Source organism: Falco naumanni, chromosome 4, assembly GCF_017639655.2.
Source record: "Falco naumanni isolate bFalNau1 chromosome 4, bFalNau1.pat, whole genome shotgun sequence".
Taxonomy (NCBI): domain Eukaryota; kingdom Metazoa; phylum Chordata; class Aves; order Falconiformes; family Falconidae; genus Falco; species Falco naumanni.
This window is the reverse complement of record NC_054057.1, coordinates 45,289,525-45,309,680: the sequence shown is the minus strand read 5'-3', so window position 1 is coordinate 45,309,680 and position 20,156 is coordinate 45,289,525. Positions and strand designations below refer to the sequence as shown.

Below are 20,156 nucleotides of genomic sequence, written 5' to 3'. Positions count from 1 at the left end.
CACTGGGTGAAAGGTAGTGGGTTCATGTTTGTCTGTATTGTTCTACAAAAACATCTGTAGCAGGATAATAAACACTAAAGAACCAAAGTTTATAGAACAAAGATAAATTATGTGGGGGGTGGGGGTAGAGGTGAGGCAGGCAGAATGCTGCTGAGCTGTCCTTCCTTCAGTTTTTCTTACAGAAAAGACTGTAGATAAAGAAGGTACTAAAGGATAAAGCTTTTGTCATGTTTGCAACGTAGCTAATAATCAGAACTTCATTTATAATGTAGATCCAGATCTCCAGGTTGTAGAGACCAGAACAGATCAATTTCCAGCTACTGACAGTAAGCAGCTTAAGATTCTTTTTTTATATCCCAGGAATTGAAAGTGCCAGATACCCACCTTCTTTGTTTCAAGTCTGCTATCTGATAATTTCATCGTCACCTAGCTATGGGATGTGATGACATAGATACAGGATGCACTCCAAGGGCAGAAACAAAGACAACAAGCAGGATCAGTAAGCACATAAGGCTTTCACAATTAATTGTGCTATTGCTAATTACAACAAACTGGGAGAATCACTTGGTTTTCTTTGTGCCCATGAAAAAATTCAAATGTAAGAAAATCAGGCATTTAGACTAGAATTAATTGAGGAATGCAATATACCCTTCATGACAGAAGAGGTTCTCTTCTAAGCAGCAAACTGAAAGGAAGATGCCTTAGCTAAGGGGCGGCAGGAGGTATAGAGAACAAGGAATTGGGGGGGGAGGGTGAAATTCAAACAAGAGAGGTCTCACCCCTAAGTCTAGATCATGCTTCTTACACTGATGAGATACTATATACACTGAGCACACTAGATACTGATAGACCGGGTTAAAATCCAAGGGTCTCAATCTTGAAAGAAAGATCTGTACAACGAAGAGACAGGACAAATTTCCATTGCACGAAAACAGCAAATTTCTAGGAAAGGTGAAAATCCTCCTCAATAGACTTCCAGTTTTTCACATCCAGAACACTACCATAAACTGCTGAATTTTTGTTTCCTTTTGTTTTTTTTTTTTAAACTTCCCTAAAAGGCATAAGACTATTATGCCCTGCAGCTCTACCTATCACTCCAAAACTATCTTGAACATAAAATGTTACTTTCCACTAGAGGGTGCACATTAGTAGCGCTGCCTAAAGTCCCCTTTAATAACAAAATGCTCCTTCATAATAGGTCCTTTAACCCTGTGTCTCTTCTGTCTCTACAAGGACTTTAAGCAACTAAAAAGAAAAATCCTTAAGGGGAAGTTCATCTGGTGTGGCTCTAATTAGCTCTACTTTCCCCACCTGTACGCAGCAGAAGAGTCTCTGATCTGCTGGACAGAGAAAATAAACAAATAAATAAATAAATAATAAACCCACTCTCAGATTCAGCTGCTTTTATTCCTCAGTATTGCCACTTGTAGGATATGGAATACTAAGCTTCGATTCTGCAAAAGATGTTTCTCCTCTGAAGTGACGCACTACAGGGATCACACACACACACACACACAAAAAAGACAACTTCATGTCTACTTCATCCTTAGGAGCTTGTTAGCTTCAATTAATGTTTCCTAGTCACTGATCCAATTAAGGAATTCTGAATGAATGGGAGCGAGGGGGTGGGAATGGAAAGGGACATAAGATTACTGACCTCGTAAACACCTAGAACATTCCTGAACCAAATCGTGACTACATCATCAACTTCCCCAAAAATTTCTCTCTCATTCTAAAAAACTTTCATTAACTAAAGTCTAGAGAATTGTATCAGCTGTTTGGGGTAAGTATTTTTTTCCATCAAACATGTTAAAATACTGATCTCTTGGTAATATCTTCAGACAGCATCTGAAGTAAGCACAATATTTTCTTCAAGAACAGAAAAGTGTGCTAGAATTCCATGCTAGAATTGTACTGCAAAAATACAGCCAAACAGTTGCTTCCAGTTGTTTCTGTTTCTATTGGGAAAGATAACACATTTTTATCATCCTATATATAACTGCGAGCACATGGATATACAGCAGCAGTACTTAATATTACCTATATTGGTTTCTCACTACAATATGGCATAAACAAAGAGAAGCTTACCTTCTGCTGTGATGATACTGGTGGTGTAGTCATCAAAGGTTTAAGCGGAACGGTGTTAGTCTGAGGCGTGCTTATCCGTGGAGATACGTATGACCTTGGTGATGAGGCATCAGATGTTAAAGACATTGGAGACTGATTAGATGGTTGAGCTATAAAGAAAAAAAAAAAGTTGAAAGATTTGTTTTAAGTAAAACCATATCCTATCTTAAATGTGAATGAGATTTTCTTTTGGCACTTTGGTGTATTATGCTGTATTACATAATATACAAATATATTCACCTTGAAACAACTGGGGAGGTGAACAATCAGAACAATCAAACATTCAACAACAATCCTAATTAAAAAATTGTATTTTTCCCAAACCCTCCACTTCTAAAACTTGAGGGGAAGGGGAAAGTGAAGATACTATTATGCAATGCTTTTTACACACGGAAGAGACTAATTTCATTTGTGATTCCTATTTTAAGAGTGCTCGACTCAAATTAAAGAATGCATGAACAGTTTATCTAGAAACCTATTCACCCATTATAGGCACCTACCAACAGACCCTCATCCATGTTTTAATTACTGATTAAAAATTAGTATTAGCATAATACTGCTTACCTACTCAATAACATGACTGCATTTATTGTTTTGGTTTAAGTTTCTAGCTTTATGAAGTTACAAACCAGAATGGATTGAAGATACCTGAAGGAATACCTTGTCTGGAAGCTGAAAAAATACTATTTAGAGAAGACTGTAAATCCCCAACATCACACAAAATAAACCTTCTTTCAAACATTTAAGGCCTCCCCCAAGAGTCACAGTTGCACAGTATTACAAGGGTGTTCAGTGAAGGAACAGTTGTGTTTTAGATTGAACATTAAATAATATATAATCAAGGTTCAGAATAAATTGAGAGGGTCTCGCACATGTTTCACATTACTCCTATATAGTTAACATACAAAGAAAATCTCAAAAGGCGAGACAGAGAAGCACATTTACTTAGTTGTGTGTCAGCTTCCTGCTCCCCAAGTAAAAATTTCTTATCCTCTCTTTGGAAAAAGAAGTCATTTGACATCATCCACATCAGATGGCCAAAAGTATGACAAGACACCCTCTACAAGTTTCAATTGTATCAGCCTTTATAAAATGTAACGTAACAATTTTATGTAAAAGAAAAGACAACTCTGAATACCTTGCGTAGACAGTTGTGCAGCTTGAGAAATTAGGGAAGTGATATTGAAAGCAGATGGTCCAGCAGTAAGAATTTTATGGAGTATAGACTGCAGAGAGGCTTGCGTCACAGCTGCTGTTAGAACTAAAAACAAACATTCTGGTTTGCCGACAATTCTAGAAAATCACTTTAAACTGTTCAAACTGGCTAAATACATAGAAATCCCATATCCACAACAGACCAAAGAGTGACCTGAACTATTTTTTGGTTACTTGAATTCAATTAATGAATACTTGTCATGTCTAACCATGTCCTTTATTTAGTAGTTTTATCTTTGAGTCCCACACTAATAAAAAAATATTTTAGAAAACAACATTAACTCTTCAGCTTGACCTTATGGAACAATAATAATTCTTGTAATCGTAAAGAGAACATTTGTTCCATTTGTTATTCAAGTAAGCAGAAGGTGTGCATGTGGTTTGAACTACAGTAACTTTTTTAAAAAGGCAAAAAAGCAGTACCACTTTAACTCACTAAAAGAAATGGGGCGGCTGGGGGGAAGAGTTCCTGTTCAAGGGAAAAGAAACGACTTTTCAAATTAAAAATCCAGACACTCTGTGTTTCTTCTTAAAAAACAAAAACAAAACAAAAAATCCAAAACAAACTTACTTATTCTGGATTAAGCTGTCCCATCTTCCCTTGTCCAGTAAAAAGATTAATCCTTTTCAACCAACCATTTTAAAACTGCACTACACAGGAAGAACATCCTATAGCATGAGCCGATGAGACCCAGCTTCTGAACTCATCTTTTCAAAAAGGTCTACAGGCTCTGTGGGATACTTCCTCAACATACCCTACTCATGCATAAGTCTGAAAAAACTGACTCACCAGCATAAACACAGAATAACTGCATCATGTGCACAGTAAGGGCAATCCTGCTGTGCAAGGTGAAGTCATTCTGCCCACGTGGACCTGCCAGCCAGGCCCTCATGCCATCAGAACAGTACTAAACATTCTTGTTCCAAGACAGACACAGCTGCTGCTCAGATACAGCAAGAGATAACGAGTACAAACTTAAATTGGCAGCTTTCTAATAAAATACAACTGGAGTCTTGATATGACCTTTCATTTTTTTCCACAACCAACCATGATACTCCTACTTTTTTAGTCCAGCCCAGTGCATGACAGTTTTTAAAGCTTCTCCTGCACAGGAACACTCAATAACCTACTCACAGATTAGTACTGAATGAAGCAATATCTGCTGATTAGAAGGAAGTCAATTGACAGCTTTTCCTTCTAAATAATTGTAACATACATAATTGTGTACTTTCATGGTTTACACTTCTTAAAGATTATTTACTCTAGGCAATACATAGAAACGTTCTGCTTCCTATTTAAATCAGTGATCACTGCACAAGAAGTTCAAAGCAGCAAACAAAAAATCCCACACCACCTTCTTCATCAGTAACCTGTCTCATGCAGATACCATATTAGATAAAATTACGTTCAAAATGCATCAACCCCTACCTGTTCTTGCAGCAAAAGGCTCTACAACTAGTTCTAAACTTTCTTCTAATAAACTAGGCCAATGTGACAAAAATCTAAGGGATACACCAATTAAATGCACAAAATTTAACTTGCTAGCAAAGTTACTGATATGCTGTCTTCATTCAGACATTTTCTGCTAAAGAAAAAAAGTTGATAGGCAACAAGATTTAAGAATCCCTAGAAGCTTCAGTATTTGCAAACACATATTATTAGAATAGCAGCACAAACTATTGAAAACAAAGAACACTGCACAAAACAAAAGAACAAAAAGCTCTAACTAAATTTTCTGCAACAGATGAATGCTGATACAGCAATTAAGTCACCAGTTCCAATTAGACTGCTCATGTACGTCAGCATTTATTAGCTTAACCACCTTAAACGTTAAGTTGGCTGATTTAAAAAGGTTCAACAGAAAAAAGACACACAAACAAAACCAACCCCCACTTTATCTAGGGATTCATTTATTCACTTTTCATTTCAAGTAAGGCTCGCATTTACTATAGCTTTTATGCAATATTATACTAATGTGTGTAAATAAGAGATTACATAAACTTTAAAGAATCCTTACCTTCATTGATTTTGGATATATCTACACTAGAATTATTAAGCTGCAAGGTGGCTTGCAGAGCAGGCAGCAGCTGTCGAAGAAGATTTGGGTCCTGAAGTAACGGAGGAATTGGTGATTGTGGGACAGGTGAGACAGGAACTGCAGGAGCAGATGAAGCAGGTGCAGAAGTTGGATTCAGTCCAGAAGCGGAAGATGTAGAAGGAGTTGTGCAAGAATGGGATACAGACTTGTCCACAGATGCAGACTCTGAACAGAAGACAGGCAGTAATTTTCATTTTCCCCAATATAAACCTGACAACTTCTCACTAGTACAATGTTCATACTAAATTCAGAAGATCAAATTCGTAACTATTATTATAAGAAAAAAAAACCAAAACCAAAACATGAATACACCAAAAATTGAACACACAAAAAAATGTTCCACTTCCAAGATACAGGACTAAAAGCTGCCAGTGTTACAAACAGGTTTTTTCCCCCTAATTTTTAGGACTGATGTGGGCCAAAAATTCCTTAGCGATTTTTTCCTTTTACTGTGCATGTATTCATATTCTATGTTTCTACTCATGATTCCAATCTTTCTTTGGAAAAATATACTATGAACAAAAACCTTATAGTCCATGGCCTTACAGATAGGCTAATATCTCAAATTTGAGGGGAGGGTATAAGCCATGCTTCATTTATTCAGAGACTACACTACAAGAAGCTACAAAATAAAGATCAAGTCTATCAAACACAATCCAGCTACATTGCTCAGGATTCACAGACAGGATAATGAGCTGCACTAGAAATGTAAAACATCAGCTGTTAACATCCCCACAGCAGACTGGAAAAACATCTAACAATTAATTATGTTAGATGCCCATAATTAAAACATGCCCATAATTAATTTCAAGACTATACCTTTTATTTTATTAATCTAATTTTATCAAATATCAACATTTATTATCTACAGAAATGCTCAGTACTTTAATTAGAACAAACGGCCATACAGTATAACTGAATTTATGTGAGTTATTTAATGAATTTTAGATTTGTCTTCCAGTTAACATAGAAGTTGCTCCTTCACTCCAGTGCTGTGAGAAATTCCTGCACTGAAAGTACTGCCACTTAGTATGGGTATACCATCAGCCACTTCAAATATCCTTCCTTTAAGAAGCCTGGACCACTGTATTTCAGTTTTAGCTTTCCCTCTGTCATCCCCATTAAACCCATCAGAGACCTCTGCCCCCAAATTCAGTCAAAGTAATGCCTCTATAGCACCAAAAAGGTTGGATGAAGAATGGAAAGATGGCTATAGACCCAAGATCTACCCAGGATGCTTGCCCACAACATTGAAGACCTGGATTTTAAACCCACTTCAAACTGGGCAGAGGATGTCAATTCCACGTTTTCAGGCAAAAACCCAAATGAAAGCTAAAGTAACTGGCTCGGAAATTCTTTCGCTCTAAAGGTGTGGGGCTTTTTCATTGGAGAGACTGTCAGAGTAAGAGGCTGACTTTTAGTAAAGAAAAGAAATGAAAAGGTCTTGTTTTGTTTTACTAGGTAAGAATAAAATGTTAACAAAATTTCTAAAAGCTTTTGTTTTCTAACAGTCTCAGAGACTAATTTGGGGAAGAATCCTAAATAAATAAATAAATTACCGAAGTGAGTACCAATACACAAATCAAATTAGATTAGAAATTTCAGTGAAAAGAAGGAACATATTACATGTAGTTACAGTAGAAATAGTTCATAGCAGGTCACAAATACTCAAAAAAACCCTCCACCTTTTTCTAGTAGCTGAGCAATCTAAACTAGAAAAAAACACCAAAGAATCCAAATTTGACAGCTTGCAAGGATACAACAGCCAGGGTGCACATGTATTTTGGTGTTTCAAGTAAACTTCTAAAAAAGAGGCAGCTTTATCTAGTTAAATGTTCCTCAGGGCAAGGGGTATCTGTTTCCTAAGTTTTCATAAGTTCATAAGCTTCCGTAAGAACTTACGAAGGGATAGTAAGTGGTATAAAGACTGAAGATGAAAAAATAAAAAGCAGTTACAAAATTTTTATATGGTTTTCAGTAACATGTGACTAAGACAACTGATTAGCTCCCCCTCAAAATACTAAGTCATTAGTAAGTCTTCGTTATAGAAGTATTACATACAAAATCTTGTGTTATGGTCTTCAAAGTAAACTTATTAAGACAACTGCAAGTCAAGACACATAAAGCCAAGAAGAATCTTATCATACTAAACAAAAACATGTAAAGTTTAAACTGCACTCAGATGTGTCATACTCCAAACAAGGACAACAAGATACACTAACAGACAAAAGTGAGGGAATTAAGCACAACAGGACATGTTAGTACTTACATGTGTAAATCTCCTACCCTACAGTTTTGAGAACCTGACAAAATAAACCAAATAAACAAACCCAACAACACACCCTTATTTACAACCAAACAAAACATAAGAAAAAATACTAAGCAATTGCCATCAGTAGTTTCAAAAATAATTAATGTAGTTATGCTTGTCTTCACAGTTAGATCATTACTTTAAGTAAAGAAGCAACTCACTACTGTATTATTAATCCACATAAGCAATACCTGAGCTTCAAACCACACCACCATACCAAAAGCTGTAGGTATTTGTCACCGATGCTGCAGTTCTGAACACAAAATAAACTGAATCAAAGGCAAACTCAAGCTAACAATGCAGTGACAAATCTTAGGACCAGTTCTGGGTATTTAGTCATTTCTTGAATAAAAGGACTCAAAATATATCATACAAAATCATCGAATTCCAAGAGGCCTGCAAAAGTACTTTAGTTTGGGTGAGTTTCTCTGCTAAAAAATGCAAACTGAATCACACTGACACAACACAGTCCAGTTACTACTTTTAGACAATATGAGGACACTGTTCTATGGCTGTATTATTGCACGTATTTTAAGTATGTATTAAAATACATCCATGAAAGGTATTTTATGTACAGTCACCCAGATTAAACACCTAGAGAAAATTAGGTGAAAAAAGGATGGCGTCCAACACTAATACTCTAATCTTTTGAAACTATTAACATTACAAAACCAACAGTCCAAAAGTTATGAAAAAATACATCTCTATGATCACGACTATCTACGTATACACTGTATTGTAACTGTTATTTAATATCACAGAGGATAGAGAGTACAATGAATGCTCAGAGCATCACTGCATTTCACAAACTAAGTAATTTAAATTATTTGTAGTGAAATAAAGGGTATAAACCGATTTCTGCCCCCCCCCAAATGTAAAAAATATTTGTGGAAATACAAATATTTCTCTTTTGTAGTAAGTAGCCTGAATGGATATTTTCTTGTCTACAAATGGAAAATCCTTTGTGATGAAAACAAACATGTTAAAAAATGCAGATAGAGATTAGCTCTGTATACTCATAACTTTAATTACTTTAATTTTAAACCAAACTATCTTATTCCATGGCTTCCAGACTGGACACTTGATTTCACAGAAATAAATCCAAGAAATATTGCCGATAAAACAAAACCTCTAAATATTTACATATCCATTTTTGTGTAATACAATTACAAAGGTTTTAAACTGGTTTAATTTATGACTCTATACAGAACTCTCAAGTTGCACCTTTAAAGTTAACAGAACTAGCCAAAACTCCTCAAGATGAAATGTCTTTCACAAAAATCCTCAGATGCCACTCACTGGAGTGTGTGTGCATTTCCCCTGCTTTTTCCCACAAACAGAAGCAGAAACCTCTCACTCTACCCTTTTATTCCTTAATTTCCCTTTTCTGACCTGTTTTATTGCATGTTTTGCCACATAGTTAAGTTTACTTTTCAACATTTTAATACTACTTCCTTTTGAATTGAAAAAGTTGAAAAATTAACTAGGAATTTTAAAAAAATATGCTTAGAATTACAGAGTCCTGTAATTTCTAAATGCATTTGAAGCCTCAACCATCATGAAAAACAGTCAACATGAAACACAGCATACTGATTTCTTCACAAATCTAAGTCCTTTAGTTTTACAACTGTGATACACCGGACTCTACACCTGTGTCACCATTAAAGTTCATGTTTATTAACAAGCTATCTACAATATTATTGCAGAGTAAGGCTTTGGATTACACGACAGCCATTCATAAACCTAACCTGAACCATTAATACATCACTCAAGACTAATTCTGAACCTTCAACGAGAATTTTACAAACAGAAACTGCCAATCTGGTCTTGTCTCATATAAAAAAAATATTCTTAAAGAAAATATTAACTACGCTGCAAAGCCTGCAGAAGTCTTAGATGATGACTGAAGTTGCCTTCTTCTGTTGGGCTGGGCAACTCTGCAGCCTCTTTATCATCAACACCAATTTCCATACAAATGCTATGTAAAAGACTCTTCACCCTTACATAAGACTTCAGCTATTATCATGAAAGTCCCAAGGAAAACTTTAGTAGTAGTAGTAATAATAATAATATAAAACCAAAAGCAGAACATAGTCTGCTGCAATCTTTTGAACTGTAAATTCAATTAAAAGTTTTTAACATTTTAGCTCTTCCTCTGAAAAAATAAATCCATTATTCTTTAAATTTGTTATCATTTTAAAAATATGACTGTGCACTAATTTTTCCATGATAAGCTAATAAGCACATTAAAGCTTCCATTTCTGCAGTTTTTAGGAAAACTTCTAACACCAAATCCATTCACCCCCTTGCAACAATATGACAATACAGTGCACTTTCTGACAATCATGTAAACATGCTAATTAGATGCAGCCTAAATACAAAACTATAATATAGAACTAAACAAGTTTCTGGACCATCAACTTTAATGATATAAAAAAAAAAAAAATGAGCAAGAAATAAAGGCATCCAAAAAAAGGGGGAAAGGAAAACAACGTAATCTGATGGCAAACAAAAACAACTACATGTGGAGAACTATTAATTGGTTTTACATTAAAATGTAGCAGGAAAAAAACTTTCTGTAATTAAAATAACTTTTGAAGACCACAATGATTAGGAAAGAGCTTTCTGCATGTGACCTGCTATCACATCTTTTGGACAAAAAGAAGTCCAAGTTATCAGTCAGTATTCTCTATGACAAGAACTTGTATGACAAAGGAGCATCTTTGTTGCAGGTTTCCCCAAGAGGTATCTGAACTGAAGTGAACTGGAGGCTATTGCTTGCCCCAGAAACATCATTCAATTCAGAATGGAAACACTACACTCCGTACTTCTAAGCAGTGTGGATTTTTTAATAACAAGGCCAAATAATCCTTGCAGAAAAAAATATTACAAGTATTCTTCAGCAGCTGTGCCACAGTGCTCTTCAATTACAACCTAGATACAAGAATGCAAATGCTTAGCTTCTCAGTTTGAGGTAGTATACTAATGTGTTGCTGAATCTTGCTGTCACCGATCTCTGCCCCTTTATGACAAAAACCTTTACTCCTAAGCAAACAGCTGATTCCACTAGTGAATGTCATTCTGAAAGGAAATTCTCAGCCTTGCATATTACAGTTAAAATAAAGTTATTCAGACTGGACTTAATACAGGGCAGCAAAAAACTAAGTCTTTTGTCTGTTCAGCTACTCTGTTTCAACAAAGAGCTTGGCACCACTCCGGCACATCTCTTCTGTCTTGGTCACCCCATTTTATCTGCTGGCGTCCTTTAAGTACCTGATCCTAGCACTTGCTCACTGCCATCTTGCACAGTGTGCCAAATTATTCAGGCATGTTAGCCTAACAGAGAAGCGAGTGGGGAAAAAGAAGAAACAAAAAGAGGAAATGTATTTTTTGTGCATTAACTTCCTCCACAGTCCTTCTCGTGACTGTAACATACTAGTACTCCCTATAAAACAAGCAGCTTTAAAATACTGCTATACATAGCTTGCTCTTATTCTGCTGCACATATGGATAGCTGATTTATTTCAACAAAGATTTTTTTTTTTTAATGACACGGAAATTACTCACTATTGTTGACTGGCTAATTCCTGAATTATCAGTGTGACCCCCCTTGAGTGTTCCCATAGCTTTTACTACTGATGTAATTTTTTTATGTTGTTTAAAACAGAACCAATGCAGTCAAAGTCCTTCAGATTCAACACTACAGTATTAACCAACCATCCTATTGCGAGCTTGAGCTGTATCTTTGCTGTGATAGCAACTCGTGCATGTGTTCTCAGTGTGCTCTCTGTGGGAGGAAAATTGCATTACAAAATATTCAGAAATTCAATTACCCCATAAACCTCACCTCTGCTACACTGATTGAACAACTACCACCTAGAACAGCTAACTGAACTGCCTGACTTACTGCTGATGATTAAGAATCATAACACATTAGTCTGTGATTAAGTGTATATTCTACCAACTAAGTTCTCTAAGCAGTGATAATCACATTCACCTTTTTTACCTAGTTCAGTTCTGATCTATTAAGGACCTTAAGCCACACAAAAACATACAAATATTTAAAAGCAATGCATTTTGTAAACACATTTGCCCAAATGAAACTATGGCAACAATAGTTGCTAGGTTCTCAAACACGCTTAAATTATCTAAAATAATAAAAAAATCCGTATTTTTCTCATCTGAATTACTCCAGTCTTAAAACTCAAGTTTTGTATTTTGCCTCTGCTGCCAAAATAAAAGTAATAGCAATGCTCAAACAAGTATGAAGTACTGGAGGAAACCTCTAACAGTTTTGCTAGTGTAATTTTTCCTAACCACTGTATGAATTGACTAATACACTTAAAACTGCAAAACTCAGCCAAAGAGGCTGCAATGACACCAGGAGCAATGTTAATAACTGACTGCTAAAGACCAGCAACTGTTACAAGAAAACCGCAGGGGTGAGAAAAAGGAAGAGGAAGAAGCTCAGCTGCCACTGACCAATTACTTTAACCCGCTAGCATCAGGGCCACAACCCACCCAACACTGCACTGGCCAGCTTGCCCAGTTCTCTCCAGAAAAATGTTAAAAGAGTATTGCTGCACTAGAAACAGAAGCGCTCCCTGATGCAACCTGGAGGAAAGGTGTGAGAAGAAGTATCCTACAGACAGACACACTTAAGAAATGGACAATACAACATTTCATTCAGTAACTGAATTAGAAATAGGAAAATGTGACGTGCCCTACAGATAAAGCAGCCAAAAAGTAGGAAAAGCAACCCCACACTTTACCTGCATAAAGCACTCACAGTGAGCACAAACAGAAGCAGCAGATTCTGACTGGAACATTCAAACCAAGGGGTAGAGGTCAAATAGTTCCCCAGGAACTCTCCACTACTGCCAGCCATTGAGGGCAGAGGACTACTGCTAACAGCTGAGCTATAGTTCAGCCAGGGATTTTATTCAATCTCCTTGTGGGACTACAACATACCCCTGCAGCAAAAGAGATTGAGCTGAAAAGTGTTGTTGGTTTTTGTGGTTTTTTTGTTGTTTTTTTGTTCATAACTATTAGTGCATTAAAAAATACACACTAAGAACAGAACTATTAAAACAGTGATACATACATGCTGGCATAAAGCTACCAGCCACACACTGACAAGAAGCACGAACTCATTTAGGCAAGGACTACTGCACATATTCAGTCATTTGGACCAACCTATTTTTTTATAAGCGAAAAATACAGCTTTACCTCTTTTTATAAGTGGGATGGCACTGCTAGTGAACAGAACAAGACCAAAGGCTCTCTGCTTCACTAGTGCAAAAATAAACCTTTCAAACTATTTTCCAATTCTACAAAGATACCGTTACAAGACTGTTTAAACTGAGTATCTCATGACTTTTTTTTCCCCCATTTTATGTAACAGCTACAAACAAATACTTGAAAAACTGCATACCTATAGTACTACAGGTTCAGAGTCACCTCTGGGAGAACGAGTAACAGAAGCAAACTACCCAAAAACAGCCCAACGTACAGCACTGCTTCCTCTCTTCTTTTAAATCTAAATATGTAAAATGCTACAGAAATTTTACTGGTCAAATTTCTTTAAAACAGTAAGGAAGTTCAACATTCACAAAAAAAGAAAAAGGTAAGATGACTGAATATACTCTTTGAATTATTTCTTATCACAATATAAGCTGTACTGAATTTTTCTGTTTCTGTAAGAAAAGAGGCAAATTCAAGTAACATGTGAAAAGTCACATTTTCTCCAATATGTATTTCAAGACTGATATTCATGTATTCTGATTCTTTAATTACTTACTAACTTTCTGTAATCCACCCTGTCTGAAGCTCAGTTAAGTATTACATTTGCTCACAGTGAAGTGTTGTGAAAAACGTCAAGGCATGAGCGTTACAGAGAATCTATCCATTTAACTAATATAAAATAAAAAGCCCAACTACATAGGATACAGAAATTAAGTGATTATTTAATATGGAACCATCCATATTCTAACAGATTCTAAAGCAAGATTTACAGTGCCAAGACCACACTGTGCAATCATTTTCACTACTTGTACCCAGTCGTATGTTGTCAAATGTCATATATAAGAAAAAGCAGAACTCAACATTTGTAGCGGTTGTCACAACGGGAAATGCCTTCAATTAGAGTAAGATCCAGTTGCTCAATTTAACTGGAAGCAACTAATAAAGGTGTGCAGTAAAGCTGGGAAAGAATATTCAGTTTGAAGTCTGATCACAGACCAAATCGGAATCAATGCCAGAAATGAGTAATAACAAGGGTTTTCTTTTTGAGTATATTTTAAAGACAGTAATGAAAATATACAGGATACGCTAAAGGAGAAAACTGACATGGATGCTTTGCACTGTCATGTTTAAAAGTGCATCAAACTGCAACCAAAACAGAGGCTGAACTGAAGCAGGGAACTATGGTATTTGGTTCAAAAGCCAAGCACAAACCAGTAAACCATACCTCTTCCTTTACTGTGTTGAATAGAAAAAGGATTGCTGAAAATCTTCTGTTCCTCTGTAGCTTACAGTCAACATTCACATACCAGGTCATATAAAATTGCACAAAGTCTCAAGAAAAATATACAAAATATCTTCACATGCACAATTTTATTACGCTGCAGTATTTGTCAATGTATGCTACTGTTTAACTATTTTGGATGGTCAGGTGCACTTATCCCTGTGTAAAAGCTGGAATTCTTTAATAAAAACCAGAAGCAGGGAAGCAAACAGAGTATAAGACCAATGTCAGACAAGAGTCTTTTTTGGTCTTCTTTTTAGCACTGCGCTACTCTTCCGTAACTACACAGACTTCCCAATATCAACACGGCAACAAGCCATCTTTCAAAAAAGAATTCAGTGTGATACTAATTATGCAATATTTAAAATTAAACCCAGACATGTTTATCAAAAATTACTTTTTCTCCTCCCAAAGTGCCCAAAATAGAATTTTCTTATACAATGTTACACTCGTAAGAACTCAACTATACCCAAGTATCACACTATTACTAATAACACACATCTCCATTCTCACAATCTTCCTGAGCTCTTCTTCCCTAATAATGCAGTAAATCCAACTAAAATATAGATTTTTGAAGGGTCACAAACAATGCACAGTAAAGTCCTGATCTTCACTTGATGACTTTAAATGTTTCTGGTATGTATTATACAGAAATACAAACTTCCAGCAGCTTTAGAACTGAAGATCCAGTACATCACAAGACATAGATCAAAACAGAAAAGCAGGTGTTACAGACATGTAGAAAATTGTGTTGCTTTCTGTAAGAATTGCACTTGTGTTTATTGGAAGTTCGACACTGGTATTCCAAACAGTAACAGCAGTTCATAAAACATAATGGTCCAAAATGACTTTCAAATGGTGTAACTATGTTAAGAACTCAAATAATGGCAAAGATCCAAAATAACATGAGGGAGGACAAAAATTTAAACATGTCCTACTAAAATACGTCTTACAAATTATCATTTGAAATGACAATTTGCAGAATAAGCAAGTAAACAGTAAATATTGCAGTGTCAATTTGAAGTTGTGTAAGATATAGCAAACATGGTTTAAGGGAAAATAAACACATCAAACAGTAATCAGGTTCTACACGCACAGTCAACAAGAAAAATATCTTTAAATTCTAGAACTAATATACTTTGAACAAGCAATGCAAATGCAATGCATCATCTTAAATACTAGAAGGAATTTCATCAGACATACCTTTTCTCTCTGTTTTCTGTGCAGGGATGGAAGATGTGGATGTAGGCAGTTTTGATAAAGTAGATGCTCCATTAGCATCAAAGGATTTCTTTGGCTGGTGATCAGATTGTAGAGAAAACGGACTAGGAGGAACAGTGCTTGGGGTAGCAGTTGGATGAACCACTGGTTTGATGGGATGCTGTACTGGAGTAGAACTACTGTGAGTCTCTGCTCTTGGCAGTCTGTAGTCTCTGTCATTGTGCCTGCTTGTTTGAGATAAAATATTCTGTGGGAGCATACTACTGGTGTCGCTGGAATGCTTGTCTTCCACTTTTTTCAGGATTCCCCGAGTAACGTTGCATGAATGAAAAAAAGATTAAATTAGAAACTTGTCTAAGGTTGCGGTGACACTGATTAATACAGATGCACATCAACAACTAGAGCTGATTGAACTTCTTATGATTAAAAAAGCCTCAAGTAGATCAGCATCAAAAAATGCAAAATTTAATTCTACTCACTGACAAAATGCATTTTCTCTGACCTTTGCTTGATTTAGAGCTCCGGTTAAGCACTGTGTTTTGATGAAAGGCTGCTTTATAATGAGTGTTACAGTCAAGTGAACTTTTGAAGTTTCCTAAAAAATCTAAATCAAAATCTATTATTTCCATCTTACATTTAGCGTGAAGAGATAATTTGTGCCATTTTTCTTTCATTCATTGAAAATCTTGAACACAGAGTATAATGTAATGGTTTCAAATTCTAGCCTTCAAAGATTCCTCTTCAAGTCACTTGAGTACTACTACAAAGAGTTTACTGTCAGTTGAATTAATTCAGTAAAACTATATATTAAATGAGTGACTAATCTGCATTTGTCACACAATCACAGACTTTAAAATATGCTACACAGGGGACATACCAAGCAAATACAGAGTAATTCTTTTTATTGATTACTAGATTTTCACCCGTCACGAAACAAATAGTTACTGCAAAACGCATTTCTATCTTACTGTAGCATACAATATGTTTTAGCATATGCAGTATGTCTCAGCATACACAGAACAGCCCTTTATACATCTCTGCCTTGTCAAGTTCCAATCAAGGGGTAGGCGAAGGTAAATACTTTGGCTTCTACTTTTAAACTATCCTGAGAAGCATGCTACAAATTTACCCAAACTACATCAGCATACAGAAAGCATCTCACAGCACAACCATTTCCCAGAAAAAACTGACAAAGATTAAAGCTAGGTATCAGGAACAAAATTTCCAAGTAACAGAAATTCATAGTCCAGGAAAGGTTTTGCTAAGAGTACTGGCATGGTAAAAATATGCTTTCAATAATGTACACAAACCTCTGAAAACCCCAGTACCATAATCCATTAAATTGGCTTATTATTTTTGGATGTGAAATCAAGGTTTTAGAAGAGACTTCTGTATCTCTATTTTTAAGCTCAGAACGTGACATGGACAGGTTTCAATGATCACAACAGTCCAACTATAAACTGTGCAAGTTGTTTCAGTAACTACCTATAAAGATAACTAAGCTGGGCAGTAAAAGCTACAAAAAGGAGTACCACTATGAACAGCATTAAACAAGTGTTGTACTATTAAAGGCTCGAAGTTATTTTAAGAAACATTTGGGAGAGCTGTCTATGCTATCCACTTTGGCTTTTTTTATATAAAAAGGTGAGAAAAACAGCTAAGGAAAGAGATAGTATTTTTTTTTAAGTTTGGAAAAGAAAACAGTGATACAAACAGGCAAGAATATATTACTGTAAAAAAAACTACATACTTCCACCGGCAAACCCACTGGCAGCTGTCGCCTGCATCACCTCTCTTCTGTAATCCCTATCTTTTGGAAAACTGTTAACTGACATTTTGCTTGCTTCTTTTTGTCTCTGCTCTCTGAAGAAAAGAAAACACAAGTTAAATAAGAACTTGCATCATCTAATAACATAACACAACACTTTCTATGGGTGAAGTTACATGACATGTTTTGAACTATCTGAAGAGCTTGCTGCTACAGATGGCACAGGCAAACTCCAGCCACAGGTTCTTTACACTAGTGCTTGCTGAAGCCCCCAATGTACCAGTTCAGCTAACATTGCAAAAACGAACAAAAGGAAAAAAAACAAACCAACCAAACACAAACCAGACAAAAATAAAAAAATCCCTAAAACAGAACAAATGAAACCAAATCACTCCACCTCACCAAAAAAAAAAACAAACCCACAAACCCAAACCAACTATACTTCCTCTTCCCATTCTGGATCACCAAGGGATAAAATAGGTGCCAGAAGTCATGGTAAGGGTAGGAGCACAGTAGATTTGGACCACAACTTTTTAGAGCAGTAATCTATTAAATAAGCTCAACTGCTCTTAAATGAGTTTAAGAAAATTTCTTCTTTATACAATGAACAGACACACACAAGTACCTTTCCAGCCACTCTTTTGGTTTTTCCCATTGTGAAACTTCTGTTCGGCAGTTGTAGTAGTATTTTTTGCCTGAAGAGCTGATGTGTTCAGACCAATCGTCCGCAGAATCATAAGCCTTTAAAATACAAAGAGTGTTGTATATTAAAACTCTCAAGTAGTCATTTGTCCAAATTTAAAAGCTTCCACCATTTAAAAAAACTATATGGCATGCTCACATGCACCACATTACTGCTTTCCATTTACACTGCCTCTAAACGACTGTTTCATTTTGATAGTTTAAAAGATGTGACCACTATACTTCTGTTGCATTCTGCAACAGCTTCCTGTTTTATTCCCATAAACCCTGAAACAACATCTAATAGCATGTTTGGTGGGATACAATAATACCAATATTGATAACATTAGTTTCCTGCACCTTAGAACATCCTCAAAACTTATCTCTTCAAAGTTTTGTATACTTCAAAAATTTAGCTATCCTGTTTTCAGTGCAATTTTTAACAGTCACCACCCTAACTACTAAAACCTGGATAACAAAATGACTAAAATTCACAATGTGTAATGTGCCTTAAATAAATAAAATCATAATGATCATAATGTCTTCTCTAGATTTACCAACAAAGTTCATGGAAAATATTTTTCTCAGTATTTACTGCATTTAAATAATCAGGTGTTTAAAAATTCTAGACATGTACCTCAAAGCTCTACTGATTATCAATTAGAATAGTTTTACAACATATAACAACTGCTCCTTGGGTTTACAGAGTGTTTACAAAATAAAGACTGATACTGGAAAACTCAATGAAGCAGTTAATGAACATGCCGCCTGTTTTAGACAAAATGATGAAAATTCAGTGTGTATGAATGGGGTGACACAGAGATGAATCCCAATCACAAATACTCACTGCATCAGAAGTTTTGCTTGGATTATTGCTGGGATTAGAAGAATGTGAATTTGAACTATGAAGAGCACTGTGGTTATGTGAATTTTCTTGTGGAGAGTAACTGGTCCCTAAAGGAAAAAAGAAAGACTGTTCAACATGTATAATTTCAAAGAAATCAACCATCTGCATTCTAAGGAAGTGGAAAGGAAAAGGAGAGTGGAAGGTAGAAGGCACACTGCCCACAGCCTGGACCAGAGAGCATAGTTCATGCAGAAGTATTTCAGGAGACCATATGTGTATTTCTTTTTCAGACAGTGCAGAGCTCACTTTCCCCTTCTAGTTACACTAATGTAGTATGTTCCTTCACTAGTCTTACTATCAAACTTCATTCCACTACAAACAAACAAGTAGCCTTTATAATTTTTGAGGGTTGGAGGAGTCCTAACATGTCAATTCAGCAATTAAGGACATTTTTCTCCTCAGCATTAAGTCAGAAAGTTTTATTAGATGTATCAACAGCCTACACAGTTAGATACAAAAAAATCATGTTTTAATTTCACTGCAGCAACACTCTTTTCTTAACCCTTTTGAGACTACTTGTAACTGGTTCTAGGTAACTATTTCTGTTTATGCACAAAGATTAATTTCCCTGCACTTCAGTCCCTGCAATATAGGTACTGACATCTACAATACCAAAAGAAGCATTTCCCAAACTGCCACTTCTGGCCTCCCTAACAACTGCTTCTCAAGGTAATCCAGTTTTCTTCCTTACCATGAAAACACTTGAACATAAAAGAACAGCTGGGGAATGGGAAGAGAGATAACTCTCAACACCTTTTACATCTACATCTGTGCCTAAGCTCAAATCACCAATTACAGCTGAACAGTTTTAATTACAATTAATCAAGGCCATCCATTTAAACCCCTTGCAACCTTATTTTAATTTCCTGCTCTTAGGGCCTCCCATTCCTCAAAAATTTCTAAGAAAGTAAAAAAAAAACTTCCATTCCTCATTATATGATTTCCACTTTCTAAGTTTTAAATGTTCACATAAATCACACCAAACTGAAAAAAAAAAAAAAAGTTTCTTACACATTTCAGGGAAAAACCTAGATACGTTAAACACAATACTCTCCCTGCCTTTATTTTCCCTCTGCCTACTGAGAAGTTTCTAAATACCCAGAGATAATACACTAGGCACCACTAGCTTTATATGTTATATAGTGGTCATATCTAAATATGAAGGCAAAGTGCTTCGCAAATGGCAAAGACTGCATTTTAAGGCAACTACAATAAAGAACAGTTCACTGTTAGTGGACTGAGAGGTGGGAGTCAATGGAGCCATTAAAACAAATACTTTTGGTGGTCTTTTTTAAAGTATT

The 20,156-nt window shown here is 35.8% G+C and overlaps 1 protein-coding gene across 3 annotated transcripts in view; it reads right to left on the bottom strand.

Moving 5' to 3' along the window:
- WAC (WW domain containing adaptor with coiled-coil) overlaps positions 1-20,156 on the bottom strand; it is a 63,460-nt gene that overhangs the window by 18,741 nt on the left and 24,563 nt on the right. For all 3 annotated transcript variants that reach the window (XM_040591909.1, XM_040591907.1, XM_040591908.1), the window contains exons 4-10: positions 18,796-18,902; positions 17,893-18,008; positions 17,250-17,362; positions 15,482-15,790; positions 5,361-5,606; positions 3,266-3,388; positions 2,089-2,237 (exon numbers count right to left, since the gene is read on the bottom strand). In XM_040591909.1, coding sequence (XP_040447843.1) covers positions 2,089-2,237; positions 3,266-3,388; positions 5,361-5,606; positions 15,482-15,790; positions 17,250-17,362; positions 17,893-18,008; positions 18,796-18,902 — 1,163 coding nt within the window. The remainder of the gene's footprint in view (positions 1-2,088; positions 2,238-3,265; positions 3,389-5,360; positions 5,607-15,481; positions 15,791-17,249; positions 17,363-17,892; positions 18,009-18,795; positions 18,903-20,156) is intronic.